Here is an 18,817-nt window from a genome sequence, read left to right as displayed (position 1 = left end):
GGTCCATGTGAGAAAAAGGCATTGCGTGCAAGAGGGGGAAGCGGTATCAGAGTGGGAAAGTGCAAGGGGAGGCACGCATAAGAGCGAGACAAAGCAGGAGGATGAGAGAGAAGTGCAAGAAGCAAAGGGCGCTGGAGAGGCACAGCACATGGGACAGGCGGGATGCGCGCAGGAGAGGCAAAGCACACGGGAGAAAAATATACAGAGGTATCAGAGAGAGGGAAATGGGGGGGGGAAAGGACCGTGAGAGAGAAGCGAAGCACATGCAAGAGGCGAGGTGCGAGAGAGGGAGAGTGTGCACAAGGAGGGGGAGAAGAGTACACACTTGGGAAGGATGGCACATGCAAGAGGGGAAAATTGCACAGGGGGATCTTGAGAGAGCAGGAGGCACGGGTGTCACAGGCAGGAAGCACACAGAGAGAGAAGGGGAATGGGGGAAGCCCACGCACAAGAAAGATGGGGAGAAATCACGTGAGAGATGGGGAAAGCTTGCAGTGTGGGGGAGCATCAGGGAGGGTGGGAAAGCAAGAGGGAAGAGGAATAGCTGCGGGGGGAGGCATATGTACAGCAAGGCAGAGAGCAAGGCAGGGGGAGAGCAAGGGAGAACAGGGAAAGTACGAGCAAAAGCATGAACAAAGGGGAAAGCATGCCTGAGAGGGAAAATGCAATCGAGAGGGAAGAGTCAGAGAAGCATGCAAGAGGGCGTGTGAAAGCCAGAGAGCCGGGACATGAAATAAAAATGCAGGAGAGGCAGAGCACCCTGCAGAGAGACACAAAGCATGGGAAGAGGGAACATGCATGGAGAGCAAGGAGGGCTGCTCTAGATAGAAAGGGAAAGGACGAGGGAGGCAGGGATGGTGAGAAGGAGAGAGGAGAGGATGGGACACAGCAAGGCGGGGAGAGAAGTGGGAGCAAGGGCAGAGCAAGCACATACAAGGAACACAAGGAACATCTGCACAGCATGAACAAGCAATAGAGAGAAGTATGTGAGTGGAAAGCAGGGGAGATGGGACGACAGGAGAGTAGGGGAGGCAAGAAAGCAAGAGAAGGGGGAAGGCGAGGTGGGGGTAGGGTGAGAAGTAACTCAAGTGCACAAGAGGAGCATGAGCGCGCAATGCCATGGACACAGCGCATTTGAGAGGAAAGCAAGGGCACACGAGGAAAGTGAGCATGATAGTGCATGAGAAGACAGCAGAGCAGTGAGGGGAAAACAAGAGCAACAGTAGGGTGGGAAGGGATAATGAGGGACAGCAAAGAGATGGGGGGAAAGCACAAGTCAGTGACAAAGTGAGCAATAGGGAGAGTGCAAGTGAGGGGAATATTGTGTCAGAGAGCAGGGAAGTATGCAAAAGACAAAGAGAGGGAAAAAAAGCACATGAAAGGCAAAATGCACAAGGGGTAAGAAAAGCACAAAAGAGAGAGGAAACATGACAGAGAGGAAAAGCGTATGTGGGAGGGAATGCATTTCAGGGAGAAAGGGATTCCTCAAGGAAGGAAGAGAGAGAAAGCTTACGGCAGGGGAAAGGAGCCAAGAGAGGGAAGCCTCAAGAGACATCGGGAAAGTTCAGGAGATTCAGGGGATGCTGAGGGGGGGGGGAATAGTGTATGAGAGAAACAGCATGAGAATGAGAGAAGGAAGCACAGGAGAGCAAATGCACGAGAGAAAAGGCACATATGACAGGCAGAGAGACAAAGCACATGCCAATGAGAGAAATGACACACCAGAGGGGCGTAAAACAGGCCCAGGAGAGAAGGAAAAGCTGTAACGGAGGGGGCAGGGGATCTGCAAGAGGAAGACGAGGACAGCCAGAGGAAGAAAGGGACAGGGATACCAAGGAAGGTAGAGAGAATACCATGCAAGTGAGAGGGGACTACCAAGCAAGAGAGCGTGACAGTGAGTGAGAGAAAGAGGGGAAATAAAAGACAAGTGTAACTTCATTCTACAACAGCACCAAGCTTCAGGGTTCCTCCTGCACCAACAACGGCTGTGTGGACTAATCACAGAAAGCGCCTTGGACGTCAGTACAGGCAAACCTAATCCCTTACATTAGAATTTACAAACATTCCTTTTGTTGCACCCAGAGCCCACAGTACGACCTGCCACACCACGACCTGCTACCCTGCAACTGTGAGGCAAGGTAGCTTTGCTCTGTCAAGTTCAAAGATCCGGTTCATCAACAATAGGAGGGACAAGAAGAAGTTTGTTTAGAGACACAGAAATTAATCAGCATTCCTTGCATCACTTTTGCATGTTTCAGAGGTTTTCAGGTCCTTCTAGCGTCCAGCCAACAGATCCTGCTTAGACTGACTTTGAAGAAATTCTGTTTTTCTTATCACGCAATCCAAAAATTTCTGCCTGAAATTGATGTCCCAGAGGCTGCTAATGCCCCGGTGTTGTAACCCTTGAGTCTTCTAATAGATCCAGGTGAGGATTAGTACAGGTGTGTATTAAATTTAATGATCTGTTTTGCATAAGCAGCATTTCTAAACCTAGTTATACAGGATGTCAGAAAAATATTGTCTCATGATGGAGAGATTCCAAACAAGAACAAAGGTCAAATCCTGCACCCTCCTGTACAACAAAGTGACACTGCACACCTGCACCCTAGGTGGGGTAAGAAGCAGCTAGCCAGCAGAGCTATGTGCTTTGGAACACGCTTCTATAGGTCAGATGGACACCCCAAGACCAAGAGGAGGAAGACAGTCTGACTCTAAAACCACCAAATTAGAACAGAAACAAAAAACATCATCACAGAACCCTTTCCTTTCAATCCAAGATTACCCACCAAAAAAAAAAAACAAAACACGTCGTAGACCATGTAGAAATTAAAAAGCATGTCTGATATGCTTACTTAAAGTAGCCTCTATCTAAGCCAGCCCTTCTGTTGATGAGAACAATCTCACAGTAACGACAATGCACAGCACTGATAAGACTATTTAAAAGCTGTGTGATCACCTCTACAATGCACTTGTGCAGTATGTAGTACGCTGGAGCATGAGTTCTCAGTTAAGGTCAGTAGTCATTATTAGAAAAAAGACCTCATGCTTAACATGCCCATTTTACCAAATAGTAAATCACTCTTCTTTTCTTTTCTTTCTTTTTTTTTTTTTTAAGTTCCAAATCTGTTAGATGCTTCCTTCTATCTACATAAAGCAAAAATAACTCAACCCACCCCAAATCTGTGTGCTTGAAATTCTGTGCTCACTACTTCCTTTAACATTTACATAGAAAGTGTTTCAGCTCCTAAAACACAGCTGCATAGCTGGTCCGTAGAGGAAGAGGATGACATTTATTTTGCAAATGGCTTTGAAGCAACTGTCATTTGTTTGCAACAGAGGCAACTGATGAAGAGGTCTCCATCACAGAGCATTAATGATGTGTACGACAAACCTCCAGCTCGTCAGTGCAATGACAGCATGTCAGGAGATACCAAAGTGTGTAGAATATTCTTCCAGCCTGTGGCAATAAAGCCACTTTCCCAGTTTTAATCACTTCCAGATTTCTGTACACATCAAGGAACTAGTAGATACCTTCTTCTACATTTTTTACTTCAGTCAGAGAGCTGGATTGCTGGCAAACACAGTATAGAGCAGGTATTACCATTCTAGAGAACATAGCTGCAGTATATTCTTAGCTGTAAACATTTCTTCATCTTTAATTAACCTAAGGGAGAGAGAATGAAGTGAAATCAGAGGAATTAAAAACTACTTATGTAAAATACTGAAAGGTTCAGAAAAAAAAGATCTGGAGTGTTCCTTTGTCTTCATTAGGGACTGCAATTTCAACCCGGGACTCAAAACAGAAAATATATTGAAACACTCACTGCATATCCTGCTTACATGAGAAAGAGGAATGATCAATGTAATGACACGAATTATGAATGGAGGATTCCAGAAATGAAATGCATTAGGTTGAAGATGGCAAAAGCTGGTGTTAAATGCTGAAATTCCTGTAACAAGCATGCTTTCCTTCTTCTTTTTAAATCAGTATTATAAAAGAATTCACAGCAAAAACGTAAATTTGCTGTGCAAGCATTCTACATGAACAAAGTCCCAGCACAACATTAAAGGTTCTGCAAGCAAAACCCTCTCATTGGGCATAACTTACGTTTTCAATACGGGAAAGCTATTTGCTAACAGGAAAGCATTACTAAAACTTTTGATTACTAGGAAAGAGAAGTCAACAGACACACAGCTTTTTTCTAATGCTAGGAGACATCCAGCATTCATCCTGAAACCTGACTCATTATACCAATTAAAACACAGATTCCAATGTGCAAGGAAGCTGAAAACTACCATGCTGCCCACCTAAAGAGTGGTAATTACACAACACTGTGACTGTCACCCACGAGACAATTTTTGGGGGAAGGAACTTAAAAACTGAATCCATCTGGAGTGTACTGTACAGTGAGGTCCTATAACACAGGCCTGGTTATCCAATAACATGGCCCTTTTTTCAGATCATGAGGATCCCCAAATGTGAAGTTCTAATTCAGATCAGAGCGATACAGTGAGCACTCTAAAAACCACCCTTTACGTGACTCATATGCTCTCTGGAATTTATGCCAGTCACACACAGAATACTTGGTTAAGTTTAGGCATCTGTTTAATCATTGTTCCCTGTCTCAAAAGTATTTTCAAGAGTTATTGCAGTTTCCATGGAGACTAAAGCAGAAGAGTTCTTACTATTTCTGTCTGTGAAAATCCCATCACATTCCAGCTGCCAAGTTTCTTATGAGAGCATGACGGACTAAAAGTGGCAGTAATATCCATGTTGCTGTCTATCACACGCCATTAGTTATTTTAGAAATATATTTACCTTTGCATATGAGGAGAAGATTTTATAGTTTCATGTGCCTGATCAGATTGACACAAATGGTTTAACCACTTACAACCACAATTCCAGAGCAAATACATTATTTCAAGAAGTCCTTATTTTCTATTCTTGTTTACCGTAGTGGTCTGAAAATACATGGACTACAGGTATCTAATGCACTTTTACTTCACAAGGAGGCTTTTAACACTGTCTCCTGTAACACCCTCACAGGTAAACTGAAACTGATGCAGTAGGGTTGAGATAAGTGGATACAGAGGTGGACTTGAAAATTCAATCAGCTGTCCAACTCACAGGCTTCTCATCAGCACCACTAAGCCCACCTGGAGGACACTCACTAGATACCGAACCCAGAGCTTCACAGTGGGGACAATGCTCTTGAGCATCTTCGTTAATGAATGACCTGCAGGACAGGACAGGGAGCACCCTCAGCAAGTCTGCACGCAATGCAAAACGGGAGGAGCAGCTGGTGCACCACAAGATGGGTGTGCTGACATTCAGGGGGGCTCAGCACGCTGCACAAAGGGCCTGACAACAAACCCCTGGAGTTCAGCAATGGGAAATGCCAAATCCTGCACCTCAGAAGAAATAAACCCAGGCACCAGCATGGGCTGGGGGCTGACCACTGGAAAAGCAGCTTGGCAGAGAAGGACATACATTGGTTGTCCTGATGGACACCACGTTGTCTACCAGTCAGTCATTTGTGTGTCTGGCACAGAAGACCAACAGCACCTGGGGCTGCGCTGGGGACAGCATCACTAGCTGGTTGAAGATGATGCTCAATTCCCTCTTCAGCAATGATGAGATCATGCCCGGGGTCCTGAGTCCAGTTCTGGGTTCCACAGTGCAAGAAAGGCATGGATGTACTGGAGCTAGAGCACTGGAGGACCACAAAAATGATGTTGGGAATGAAGCATCTCACCAAAGAGGAGAAGCTGAGACAGATTGGAGCTGTTTAGGCTTGATAAGAGAAGGCTCAATGGGAATCTTATCCATACACATGAACATCTCATGGGCAAGAATAAAGATAAAAAAGACAAACTCTTTTCTGTGGTGCCCAGCGAAATGACAAAAAGCAATGGGCATAAACTGAAATATAATAAATTCCACTTAAACATCAGAAAACAACTTTTTTACTGTCAGGGTTATCATGCACAATTTGCCCAAGGAGACTATTGAGTGTCCATCCTTGGACATAGTTAATACCTGACTGGACATGGCCCTGAGGAACCTGCTCTGGTTGACCCTCCTTTGGACAGCAGACTTGACACAGATGATCTCCAGATACCTTCCAAGCTTAAGTATTCCATGATGTCATGAATGCAAAGTGCAGAGAGACCAAGGGTTATGCTTACATATTTGCCCCTTGAAACTGAAGGCCCCAGTGGAGTTCTGCTTCTAAGAACTCCAGCATCAAGTTCTGGTAAGTCAGCTGATGCAGCTATAAATTACATGGGGCTCTGCTATGTGGCTGTAATAAACAACGACAGCTAGCACTGAGGTCAGACTTCTCTGTTCAAGTCACCTTCCTCAGATGCAAGAAGCTCTGAAACAGGCTGCAGGATGCTAGAAACTGCATTAAGAATGGCACTGCTGTGCTGTTCTGATCACATCCGTTCAGCTGTGACTGTATTAGGATGGGTCAGCAATCCTGATGGCAGTCTGTGGCAATCTAAGGGGACCTGCTCAGCATACTCCGCAAAACCATGGCAGCTGGATTCTTTTAGACCCTCCTATCTAGTGGAAGCACGTAAAGGATTTTCATCTTGCATTCAGGACCACGTAAGAAAGGAGAGGGTTTGAATTTCACTGACCAAGGCATATTGCATATAAAAAAATAAGAAGCTTTTATAAAGAACAATATAAAGCATCCAGCACTTAAAACAACAACAAAAACAACAACAACAACAAAACCACCTTTGTCTTCCATACATTTCAGAAATCACATGGAACAGCTGACCTGTGTTTTCTACAGTTTGACCTTTTGGTCCAAGGAATAATGACAAAGAAATGTGGCAACCATTTGGCCAGCAACAAAACACACAAGTAAAATTAGAAGTGCATAGACCAACGTTCTGAGCACCATAACATACCAATTTAAATAAGCTCCAGGGGCTAGAGAGATTCCAGTCCAGGATTATTCACTGCTTAGTAGAGGAAACAACCTTACCAGTTGACACAAATGAACCTTAAAACTTCTACAGACACAAGTTGTGTGATGGAATCTACTTACATAAGTGCCATGGGTATTACAGGTCACAGCTACCCACCTGAGAGCAGTTTAAAACAGCACTGTACCTGGCAACACTACTAGTTGAGCTTTTAATCTGCAAAAATTCAATCAAGAAAACATCAGAACAACCAACACTACTATAGACACACATTATCTGAAACAATACTAAACATCTATAGGTCTTCAAAGGTTTTGTTTCAGAGAGTTTTCCATTGTTTTGTGAGATGATCTTTGAAAAAAACACGTTATATGGTATCATTTTCTCATCATTGTATGTTAGTGCTGATCAGTCTGCTGTCGGAGCATGGATATGACCAGTGGAACTGTTTAGCACCAATTTAAACACAGCACGGTGAGGTAAACAGAGATATAAAGGAATTGCAAAAAAGGGTGGATTAATAGAACGTAAGTGATAGTCAGGGTCATGGGTCACATATTTACCAGAAGACAAGAGGCAGGGAGCTTTATACATACACAGTAACTCCTTTTAAAGAGAGTAGAAAGAATAGAAGTCAAGAGCTTGAAGAGCTTGGATATTGGGAAGATGAAGCACATCAGTAAATAAAGCTAAACGGAGGAGCTTTAGAAACAGATTTAAAGTTGAGTTTGGTGTCAAGACATCAAGTAGTAGGGAAAAGTCAGGAAAGGTGTTTCCATGGTTATACAAATACAGACATCAATAATTACTGTATTATACATCTTCTCATCGCAAAGCAAAAAATATCAGAATGAAGAGAAAAAAGATGTATTAAACACAAAGACCAGTATTCAGATAGTATCAGCCTACATAAGACCAAGTATGATTTCAGGGTAACCGGCATTAAACTAAGAGGAAATGTTCTATATTAAGTCTCAATCTACTAAGTAGTACATTACTGGTGCAATACAATTCCTCAGCCCTAGGCTACGTAATTCCACTAAAACAGAGTCAGATATCTTTAAAAAACAGCATGGTAGATAGGCAGATCAGTGAATAAGGTGCTGTCTCTATCTGGTAAAGCTCCTTGTTAATACAGAGCAATGGACATGGTGACTGCAGGAATTTAGCCTGTGAGAACCGCTCCTTCCCAGTACAAAAGCCTCCACCACTCTGTGCAGCTAGGTGAGTTGGGGACACCCTCTCCTTATGCCTTTGACAAACACCTATGCCAACACAAGTAACTGTGTACACACAGCCCAAGACAAACAAATAAAAGGAGAAGAGCGAAGCCAGGTAACACAAAGCACAGACAGGATAAGGCTGGATGACACTCTGTAGATAAAGGAAGTCAGACGCGTTTACAGAGGATGACTATGCCTAAGGCAAAGAACTGTAATAAACTAAATAATGTCTAAAATCCCAATCCCACGTGCCAGCCCTGCTGCAGTGTTCAGTTTCCCTATTAAAAAAAAAAGAGAAAATTTAAATTCCAAAGATAATAAAGAAAAGACATGTAGCTGACTAATAAAAGCTCTGGAGGCTCTGGGATGGTAAGAATTATGTCACTGTCAAATGTTAATTCAGTGAAAATATATGTCAAGTTCCTGCATTTGTGGATCAATAGGATACTGAATTTACAGCTACTCCCTCTGCTAGTATATTGCATCTCTCAGTTTAAGTGCCCTGAACGATGACTTAAATGCAGTAGCAAAGAGTCCAATCATATTTTACGTGCTCACTAAGTTACATAAACATTTTCCAACTACCTCTTCTTGAAATTCCACATTCATTAATTTACTTTTCATTCCTTAATTCCTCTGCTACGCAAGATGTCCAAAAGCACAAACATTTTAGCTAAAAGTAACAGCAATAACCATGAACATACAATAAAATAAGCTTATTTTATTTATCTGAGGTTGCATGCCACTTTGTCAAAGAACAGCACATTGGTTAAGTTTGAATTCTGTGTCATGATTTTGAAAAGGCCTTCTCAGGCCTCCTACTAAATAGATTCCAAGAAGATTGTTTTTAGGTAGGACACCCTGTTAAAACAAAATATAATAAGATTTTAGATAATTTAGCACAGCAAACTGAGATCTCATTAAGAACCAAAATTAGTAAAACACACACATATCTTCCCAATACAAAATTTCTGCAGATAAAATGAAATTGGAAGAGTGAGGTGACACAAGCTCATACCAGAAACATAATGTGCATTTTTTTAATGGAAAACTAACTTTTAAGGGAAAAAAATGATGTAAATAAAACTGTTTGTACATTATATAGATGGCATATATATCTGCAATACGTAGGGGAGCATTACTTTAGTTTAAAACTTGATTACCTGCTAACTTCAGAACTCAAGTAGCACAGCAGATGAATGGCCCAAAGCAAAGGTCCTGCGTACGTTGCAAATGCTGTAAGGAAGATTGCGGGTATCTCCACATAGCTTTCCAGTCCCACAAACCCTGCTGAAACATCCACAGTAGCAATGCCATTTGAATTTCCCTGAAAACAAGAATAAAAACCAAGATTCAAATACATCCAAAGAAACATTTATGATAGATCAGAATACAATTAATTATTGTACCAGTTAAAGGCTAACTCTTTGAGCCACTTTACAGTAAAGACATATTCAGTACATTCTTTACACTGGAATTTCAATACAATGGCTAACCAAACAGGAGCTTTTGTTTAGGATTTACAGACTGCTTAGGACACAAACAGCATCTTTTGCTTGTCTTATTTCGTCAGCAAATACATATGCCTGTTTAATTAATTACATCATAAAATGACATTTGAACAGGCAACTATGCTTGCTGATTTCTGTCTAGTGACGAAAAAAATACATTTTTCACCACACAAGGTTCAAAAACAAGACTTTAAGGCTGTGGCCTGAAATTATACTGAGAAATAAATATTTCTTGCCATTAGAGACAATGGGGCTCCAATTTAGAGCTGTAGTGGAACATGTACCAGCCCCCTCCCTGCCCACAACACAAGCTACAGCATGTAACTGGATTAAGACTTGCAAATTCAGAGAGGTTCCTGCTTCCCAAGTCTCTGCACCACAACAGATTGCACTGAAATGGACAAAAAGCCTAGACAGCTTGAATCATCAATAAAAGGCATTTCAAGAAAAACTATAAAGCGAAGTATCAAGAGTTAAGACTTGCATGCTTTATCTAGCTTTCTTTTCCAGTGACTAAGACCACTAAATAACAAGGAATAACATAGCACTGAAGGAAACATCTTCCTCTGAAGATGCCCTATTATTTAGCTTTACATAAAAACATAAAGCAGCAAACATGCCCTGAATTAAGGCAGAATATTTCTTAGTATAGCAGGCCACAGTTAGATTTCCTCAGACTCAGTAGGCCAGTTTCCACATCACTGGTATTCCAGCTGCGATCAAACTCTCCTTTCCTCTCTGCAGAATCCCAGAACAGCCCAAATACAAGGGCCGTGAACACCGACAGCCTCAGACACAGTCCTAGTGGAGCACATACTCGGTACTTACTGAGGACACGGTAAGAGCAAAAAGGTCAGGTGCAGCTCTTTGAAAGCTGTGCAGGGTGCAGCTGCTCAGCAAGCAAAAGCACAACAGGGACAGGTAGGGAGGGAAGCTGTTCTCTTTTCCCCCAGTCAGGACACACAGCAACGTCTTCTCCTCCCCACTACTTCTTTTCTCTCCCCTGTATGATGTGTGTAGAGGGAAAGCTGACAATCATGCTCATCTCATGAAGAGCTGGAAGGTGTCTTCACACTATTTGCTCCACCCGCATGAACACATGGTTGATCCGTGGCTCCTCAGGACAACGTCCTGTTCCACTGCATGTGGGAAGGAGCAAGAAGAAACAGTGCATGGAAGTACATGTCACTGGTTTCAGTGCACAACGGGGCAAAAAACGTACTCTCCTCTAGAAGGCAGTGAAGACAGAGGAAGGGACAGTACTCTCTTCCATCTCTTCCCACACTCCTTGTGGTTCCTTTAGCACAGAGCTCATCTCAGCTGTCTTTGACTTTGTTTGAAGTGTTGTTGTTGTAGGAGAAGGAGAGAGCTGGGAGAAATAGGGCACAGAATACAGATCACACGACAGCTGAAGCTGGAAGGGACCTCTGGAGGTCATCTGCTCCAACCACCCTGCTAAAGCAGAGTCACCCAGAGCAAGCTGCCCAGGACCATTTCCAGGCAGCTTTTGAAGCTCTCCGATGAGGAGACTCCACAACCTCCTTGGGCAACCCGTGCCAGGGCTTAACCCCTGCACAGCACAGAAGTGCTTCCTGATGTTCAGAGGGAGCCTTGTGTGTTCGCACTGCCTCTTGTCCTGGCACTGGGCACCACTGAAAAGAGCCTGGCTATATCTTCTTTGCACTGTCCCTTCAAGTATTTATATACACTGACAAGATCCCCTCTGAGCCAAGGCAAGTCTCAGCTCTCAGCCCTTCCTCACAGGAGAGATGCTCCAGTCCGTCAGGTATCTGAGTGGCCCTTTGTTGGACTCTCTCCAGTGTGCCCAAGCCTCTCGTACTGGGGAGCCCAGAACTAGGCACAGCAGTCCACCTGTGGTCTCACAAGTGCTTCCTTGATCTGCAGGCAACACTTTGCCTAATGTGGCCCAGGACACCATTAGCTTTCTTTGTATAAAGGGCATACTGCTGGCTTATGTTCAGCTTGGTGTCCACCAAGACCCCAGGTCCTTTTCTGCAAAGCTGCCTTCCAGTTGGCTGACCCCCAGCACGTATTGGTGCCGGGCTTTGCACTTTACCTTATTAAACTTCACAAGGTTCAGGAAGTATACACGTACAACTCCTACCACACTGGATGTTAGGTGTTCAGCCACTCCATTCTCACCAGGAGCCCACTGAGCCCCGTGGATGGCTCCTCAGGTACTACTGGAAGAGCCCCGATGAAGCATTTGTTTTTCACAGCAGGTAAGACAAGTTTCCGATGTTCCACACGCTATATAAAAAACTGACAATTCAGAGTATCTGCTCTTACTTTAAAGTACCACCAAAATATTTCAAACAGTGCCACAGCTTGTTGCTGTAACGGCAAAAAATTGACAGGACACAATTCAATTTCGCATAAAAGCATTCCATATTAACCCATCATGATCTAAATCGATGAAGCACAAATATAAAAACACTGGCTAGAGACACTAACAGAGAAGAAGGCCTCTATAGACATTAATGAAAACAATCCAAAACTCTTCTCAAAGTCTCAATGTTTTTTTCTGGAAAATTTTCAGATGCCACATCACTCATCACATATGAGCTATTATTAACTGCAGCACCTCAATGGCTCTCACTGACCTGAGAAGTACAGAGGTGAAATACAAAAGTGACATGCTTCTGGCTCAAGTACCGATTTGACACAGTACACTGTTACTGTATTTCCACTGAGCCTTTCCCACAACTTCCCAGTAAATATTAACAAACATAGAATGAGAGGAATTTAATTACTTGAACCAAATAATTTGAGGTGGAAAAAACAAGTAATTGGAGCAGGTTGCCCAGAAAGGTTCTGCAACCTCCAGTCTTGGATGTTTCAAGATCAGACAAAGCCCTGGCCAACCTTGTCTGACCTCACAGCTGACTGGGCTCTGAGAATGGATTCAACTACAGACCTCCTGAGGTCCTCTCCAACATAACTTGTCCTATAATGCTTGGAAACCCGAGCAAGACAAGCTATAAACCACTTTAAAATGTCTCCCAGACCATCTTTCTACCAAAAGGCAAGACCAATTAGATATAAAAGATTCTGAAAAGATAAAAGTCTGTGCTGTTCTCCTTCAGTGATAAAAAAATAACTGGATTACAAACAAGTCTCAAAGGTTTTAAAGACTGTATTTCCTTTCCCTTCTAGTGCAGATATACTGTTCTAAGGATGGAAATAAAATAAATAAACACAAGACTAATAATGAAATATATTAATTTTTTCTTCATTTATGAGCTTTCATCCAAGGCAACTAAAATATCTTAAGAAGTACTTACAGCAACGTTTTTTTTTTTTTGGAAGCTGCTACAGCTAAAGGAGACAACCAAGATTTATTTCTATTGTCACTGCATGTTGAAGAACAAGGAGCAATGATGAAGATAAGAGGATGTTTCCAGGAAATAAGAGACAAGTTAAAAGATGTGGACAAGTCAGGGCTTAAAAGTAAACAATCAATCATTCAAGCTTGTTGACAAAATCCAACTTTCAATAATATCCAATGCAAATAAGTAGGGGTTACACATTCTGTATGTTTGTCAAAACCGGAGTATTATTAACTTTGCTTCTCTTCATCAACTTGCACAATACAATAAATAAGGCAATGATCCTAACTACTAAAACAAGGTAAGTTTACCCAAGTTCACATAAATAACATACGATCATGAGAACATAAGATAATTCAGGCTGGAAGGGAACTCAAAAGTCATCTAGTACTACCTCCTGCTGAAAGCAAGTTCAGATACAAAAGAGAAGACCTGGTTGCTCAGGTCTTCATTCAGTCAGGATCTAGACACCTCCAAGGACAAAGACTGCAAAACTTATCTAAGCAATTTTTTTCCATGCTTCCTATTCACAAAAATCTTAATAACAGGCCAGGAAAAAAAAAAAAAAAAAAAAAGTGTGTCACGTGAGCAAGTCCCATGTAAGTTGCAAGTTTAATAAATTAGCCTTTTATGTTCACATTGGCAGAGACCTGGAAGGGCCAGCTGCTTTGCAAAGGAATGTAAGCTGGGAAAACAAGCCAGGTGAGAGCAGTGAATTCACCAGCAAAGAGTCAGGTTGGCAAGCAGTAAGTCTGGGTCAGGACTGGTTCTGGAAATAGTAAACAGGGTCAGATGCAGTCCATTGATCAGCCAGCAAATCCATAGCGACAAGACAGGTACAAGAGCAGGCCAGGAAGCTCAAACAAGAGGTTCAGGTCCAGGTCAGGACTGAGATGGAACACAGACATATCTGCTTACACAGCTGTGACATAGCACTGACAGGAGTCAACAGTAAAGCATCACATTAAAAGCGGCTCCCAAAGGAAAGAAGGGACAGGCCCTTGCTTCTAGCTTTTCTCACAACAGTTCCCCTCAGTGTAGATGACTTTGAACCCCTCTAAACTGAACTCCTAGACAGGAGATGCACTCAGTTTCCTGACACAGTTAAGGTGCAGTATGAAAAAACAAGTGTAAGCTCAAAGCCTATGTTTTCAAATACTTTTTTTTCTATTGCTATTCAAGATCAAAATATTAGCTTTCACACTCAGAAATGTGACCTTTTTCACCCCCTTACTTGAGCTATACTGACTGATTAAGGAAAAAAATCTATTCCTCTGAACCCTGCTTATACTGTACACTTACGACTTTCATTGCAATTGCTCCATAAAGTCTTTAAAGACCCTATAATATATTTCAAAAGAATTCTGCCTCATTCATTAAATATGCTATCCTGAACAAAGCTATTTTTACTCACTCTCCTATTCAAAAGGCCATCATTTACATTCCGTACTTGGTGAGACAGAGTTCCTGCTTTTCTCATTACATATCATCTTGTCTACCAAAATTTAATAAAGACTCAGAAACATGGTCAAGAAATCTCATTCTCCTTATAATCACACCAGGACATGTGCAAAAAGTAGTTCTCCAAATTTCTCTCCTATTTCCAGATGGAAGGGTTTTATATTTAGTTTATATTTCCCTTTTCCTGCCTCATTTAGCTAGCACAGTTTAAATTTAGTATCCAATCTGATCAACACCAACAGCAACTTCCAGTGTTTTTCAATTCCTGTATTTCAACCATAAATGTACATACATTTTCATATGCTACATTAGATCTTTATGTGTGCCTGGAAATTAAAAATCTAGCACCACACTGAACCCAGACAGTTTAATAGTGGTAGTTCTTGTAGTCACAAAATTTGAGGAAAGAAAGTGACAAGACACTTAATTCTGTGCCAGCAGTGGACATCGTACCTACATAATACAGTTCTGCTTCCTTCCCATCTCTTCCCCAGCATCCAAGCACAGATACTGATCAGTAGAGAGGTGGCAAATGAATGATTAGCTTGTACCAAGGCAGGCTGATCACATGTCAATACTGAAGCTGAGAACTTGAGAGACGTCTCTTGCAGGAACAACCTGTTGTACTTCCTTAATGCTTATTTTTGAGAATTATTCTACATCTGAAAAAATATTCTCAGTCTGAAATACAACCCTTTCCTAAGTCAGTCAAAATCTAAGACCTTAGCATTGATGGTATGGCCAAGACAGGCAGTTGCTAAGACTGGGACACCTTCAGTTGGCTTAACATGAACAGAGTATCTTCACTGGAAGTGTATAAAGGAAGGGAACTAACTGAAAGCTGTCAACAAACAAAGTTCTTTCTTTTTGCCTACAAAGTAAATGAAAAAGATTAAGTGTTTATACACACATAAATAAATAAATAAGTAAAATCTGTTACTAAAACAGAAAGATACATCAAGAAAAGCATAGGTACTTCCAGAGTTAGGCCTTTCATTATTCAGGAAAGGAAGAGCTGGGAAGTGTACATAACAACCCATCCACAGCTTCTCTTCAGGTCTCTCATCCAAGGCACTCTTTAGACATAACTCAGCCACCTAAAGGTAAGCTGTGAGTAAACTGGGGAACCTGCATGGAAATGAAGAGAGAGTCTTTGTAATGCGTGCCTGAAAGGGAGAACGTAACACTAAGTGCTGCGGGATAGTGTTGCTGAGAGGCATGTTAGATCCTTTTCAGATTAGGTGTACAAAATTGCATAGAAATCCATGCGTGTTCAACTGTTGTTTGTCTGGTTGGACCCTGATTCTGCACGTTAGTTATAGCCAATTAATTAAGTGCTGTTAAAAGATGACTGACAGCTAATTATTTGTCACATAACAACAAAAAACTTGAATCCTGATTTTAAGCTAAACTGAGCAATTTTTCCTTGCAACAGGTAGTTTCTGCTTTGGGCTCTGAACTCAAAAGAAAGGGAAGGAGAAATTTAAATGTATCTATGAAAAAACAGTTAATGAAGAAGTGGGTTTTCTCGGTTGTCAGGTTTTTAATTTTTCCTGATGTAGATCAGGATACTACATAACAGGCAAACCTCCCCTAGCCAAACTGCTGGAAGAAGTTTCTTCCATCCCTGAAGCAATAGCCCAAAACAAGAAAGCTTGTTCTCAGAACAAACTGGGAGCTACTTACCAATTGAAGAAAAAGCTTTGACTAGATTTTGAGGGATGTTTATAGCCTCTGTAATTTTATGAGCTACCATTACTTGTGTTCTGCTTTTCTACGGTAATAGTTTGCACATCAAATAATTGCCTTCAACTGTGAAGGTGTAAAAAAAAAAAAAAAACCTTTTAGCCTCGTATGATTCAGTTTGTTCCTTCCCGTAGCTGCAGAATGGTTTCTTCACCAGAGAATAAATGAACCAAGCTAACATCTGAAGAGGATTATTTTGGTCAAACAGTTCACCTCCATCTTATAAAGGTAATCTAATGTAAATGCAAGTACAGCATTTTTTTTAAGATAACTGAAAACTTGCTCTGTAAGAGTGAGGGAAAAGAATTCCACCTACCTTTAATTTTAAAACATTTTTTTCCTTAGCAGAACTGATTTCTTTATTTTCAAAATACCTCAAGGATTATAAAGGCCATAATCAAAACTGTTCTTTCTAAAAAGATCTCCTGTTCTCTTCCAATTCACTTGTCACTTCATTATGTCTTGGACATACTGAAAAGGTAAGTACACAGTTTGGTTTTCTGAGTAGACAACAAAAAAGTCTGCAAGACACTGCTGGCAAGCTCTTCTGACATGGATATATTTTTAAAGGGCTGAAGAGAATAGGAATTAATAAAAAAAATGCTAAGCAGTTGCTAAACTCAGAATAATGTCTTCAGAGTTGGAGCTTACAAACAAGTGATTGGACACAACAAGGTAGCTCCTTATCAGTATCTGTTCTTTTCGTATATTGAACTTAATAATAAACCACCCTGGGAAAGAAAACAGGGGGTGAGGGCGGGAAGCTTTGCTCTGCCTCTATGAGAAGCTTTGAGGATTAACTATCACCTTTCATTCTCCACATCTTGAGTGACAAGGGATACACAGGAACAGTAAAGCAACAGGGATCACAACAAAGCAATAGAGAACTACACCCTTCTGAGCTCTGGATGCTGTGATTCAGCAGCATCGCATGTACACAGAGGTTCCTTCATCAAAGCTAATTTTTAAAATATCATTAAGTTTGCTGAAATCTGTATCACACCAGATATTACTACTCCCAATGAAAAAACATCCAGTAGAAATGTCAAAGTTGCCAAGAGGGTGGTAGGCGGTAGGGGGAAGCGTTGCAAGTTCAAGTTATACAACACTACAACGTGCAGCTAATTAAAGTGAAGTCTCTTCTTCCAGTCTTCCAAAACTAATAAGCTCTCCAACTGCAATGGTCGTAGAAAGTGAAAAGAAAAGAAAGACATTAGAATAAGAAGAAAAATCTTAAAATATATTTACATCTTCTCAATGACACCTGCCTAAAATCACTAAAAAAAAGCCATGTAACACCCCATAACACCCTCACAGGTAAACTGAAACTGATGCAGTAGGGTTGAGATAAGTGGATACAGAGGTGGACTTGAAAATTCAATCAGCTGTCCAACTCACAGGCTTCTCATCAGCACCACTAAGCCCACCTGGAGGACACTCACCAGATACTGAACCCAGAGCTTCACAGTGGGGACAATGCTCTTGAACATCTTCGTTAATGAATGACCTGCAGGACAGGACAGGGAGCACCCTCAGCAAGTCTGCACGCAATGCAAAACGGGAGGAGCAGCTGGTGCACCACAAGATGGGTGTGCTGACATTCAGGGGGGCTCAGCACGCTGCACAAAGGGCCTGACAACAAACCCCTGGAGTTCAGCAATGGGAAATGCCAAATCCTGCACCTCAGAAGAAATAAACCCAGGCACCAGCATGGGCTGGGGGCTGACCACTGGAAAAGCAGCTTGGCAGAGAAGGACATACATTGGTTGTCCTGATGGACACCACGTTGTCTACCAGCCAGTCATTTGTGCGTCTGGCACAGAAGACCAACAGCACCTGGGGCTGCGCTGGGGACAGCATCACTAGCTGGTTGAAGATGATGCTCCATCCCTTCTTTAGCAGTGATGAGATCAAGCTTGGGGTGCTGAGTCTAGTTCTGGGCTCCCTAGTATAAGAAAGCTACAGATGTATTGGAGCAAGTCCACTGAAGGACCACAAAAATGATGTTGTGAACAAAGCATCTGTCATACAAACAGTATCTGAAAGAGCTGGGTCTGTTTACTTTTGCAAAGAGAAAGCTAAGCAAGGATTGTAACAGTGTCTATAAATACCTGATGAGGGGGAGTAAAGAAGATGTAGCCAGACTTTTCTCAGTACAGGCTGCTGAAAGGATGAAAGGCAATGGGCACAAACTGAGATGTAAGTTGTTCCATTTAAATATAAGAAAAAAAGCTTTTTTTACTGGTTAAGGTGCTTGTACACTGGGAGACATGGCCCAGAGAGGTTGCAGAGCCTCCAACCTTGCAAGTATTTAAGATCAGACTGGACACTGCCCTGCACAATCTAATCTGGTTGACTAACTGAGGTTGGACTGAACGATCACTAGAGGTGCCTTCCAGCCTCAGCTGTTCCATGACTTAGTGGTTCTGTGAAATTCTCAGCCAACTCCACCAAGAATTCAACATCACTGAAAACAGATGCTTTGTGAAAACATTCAGATCACTCTTTATTGGTCTCTTTTCTGCAAGTAAGATTTTCTTGTCAGCCTACCCACTATTACATTTCTGGCAGCCGATTTTGC

The 18,817-nt window shown here is 42.0% G+C and overlaps 1 protein-coding gene across 1 annotated transcript in view; it reads right to left on the bottom strand.

Annotated features, from left to right (window-relative positions):
- PIGG (phosphatidylinositol glycan anchor biosynthesis class G) overlaps positions 1-18,817 on the bottom strand; it is an 84,904-nt gene that overhangs the window by 22,730 nt on the left and 43,357 nt on the right. Inside the window, exon 11 of the mRNA XM_035309956.1 lies at positions 9,332-9,495. Coding sequence (XP_035165847.1) covers positions 9,332-9,495 — 164 coding nt within the window. The remainder of the gene's footprint in view (positions 1-9,331; positions 9,496-18,817) is intronic.

The sequence above is a fragment of the Oxyura jamaicensis genome, chromosome Z (assembly GCF_011077185.1).
Source record: "Oxyura jamaicensis isolate SHBP4307 breed ruddy duck chromosome Z, BPBGC_Ojam_1.0, whole genome shotgun sequence".
Taxonomy (NCBI): domain Eukaryota; kingdom Metazoa; phylum Chordata; class Aves; order Anseriformes; family Anatidae; genus Oxyura; species Oxyura jamaicensis.
The sequence above is the reverse complement of the archived record's forward strand: the minus strand, read 5'-3'. Positions and strand labels throughout refer to the sequence as shown.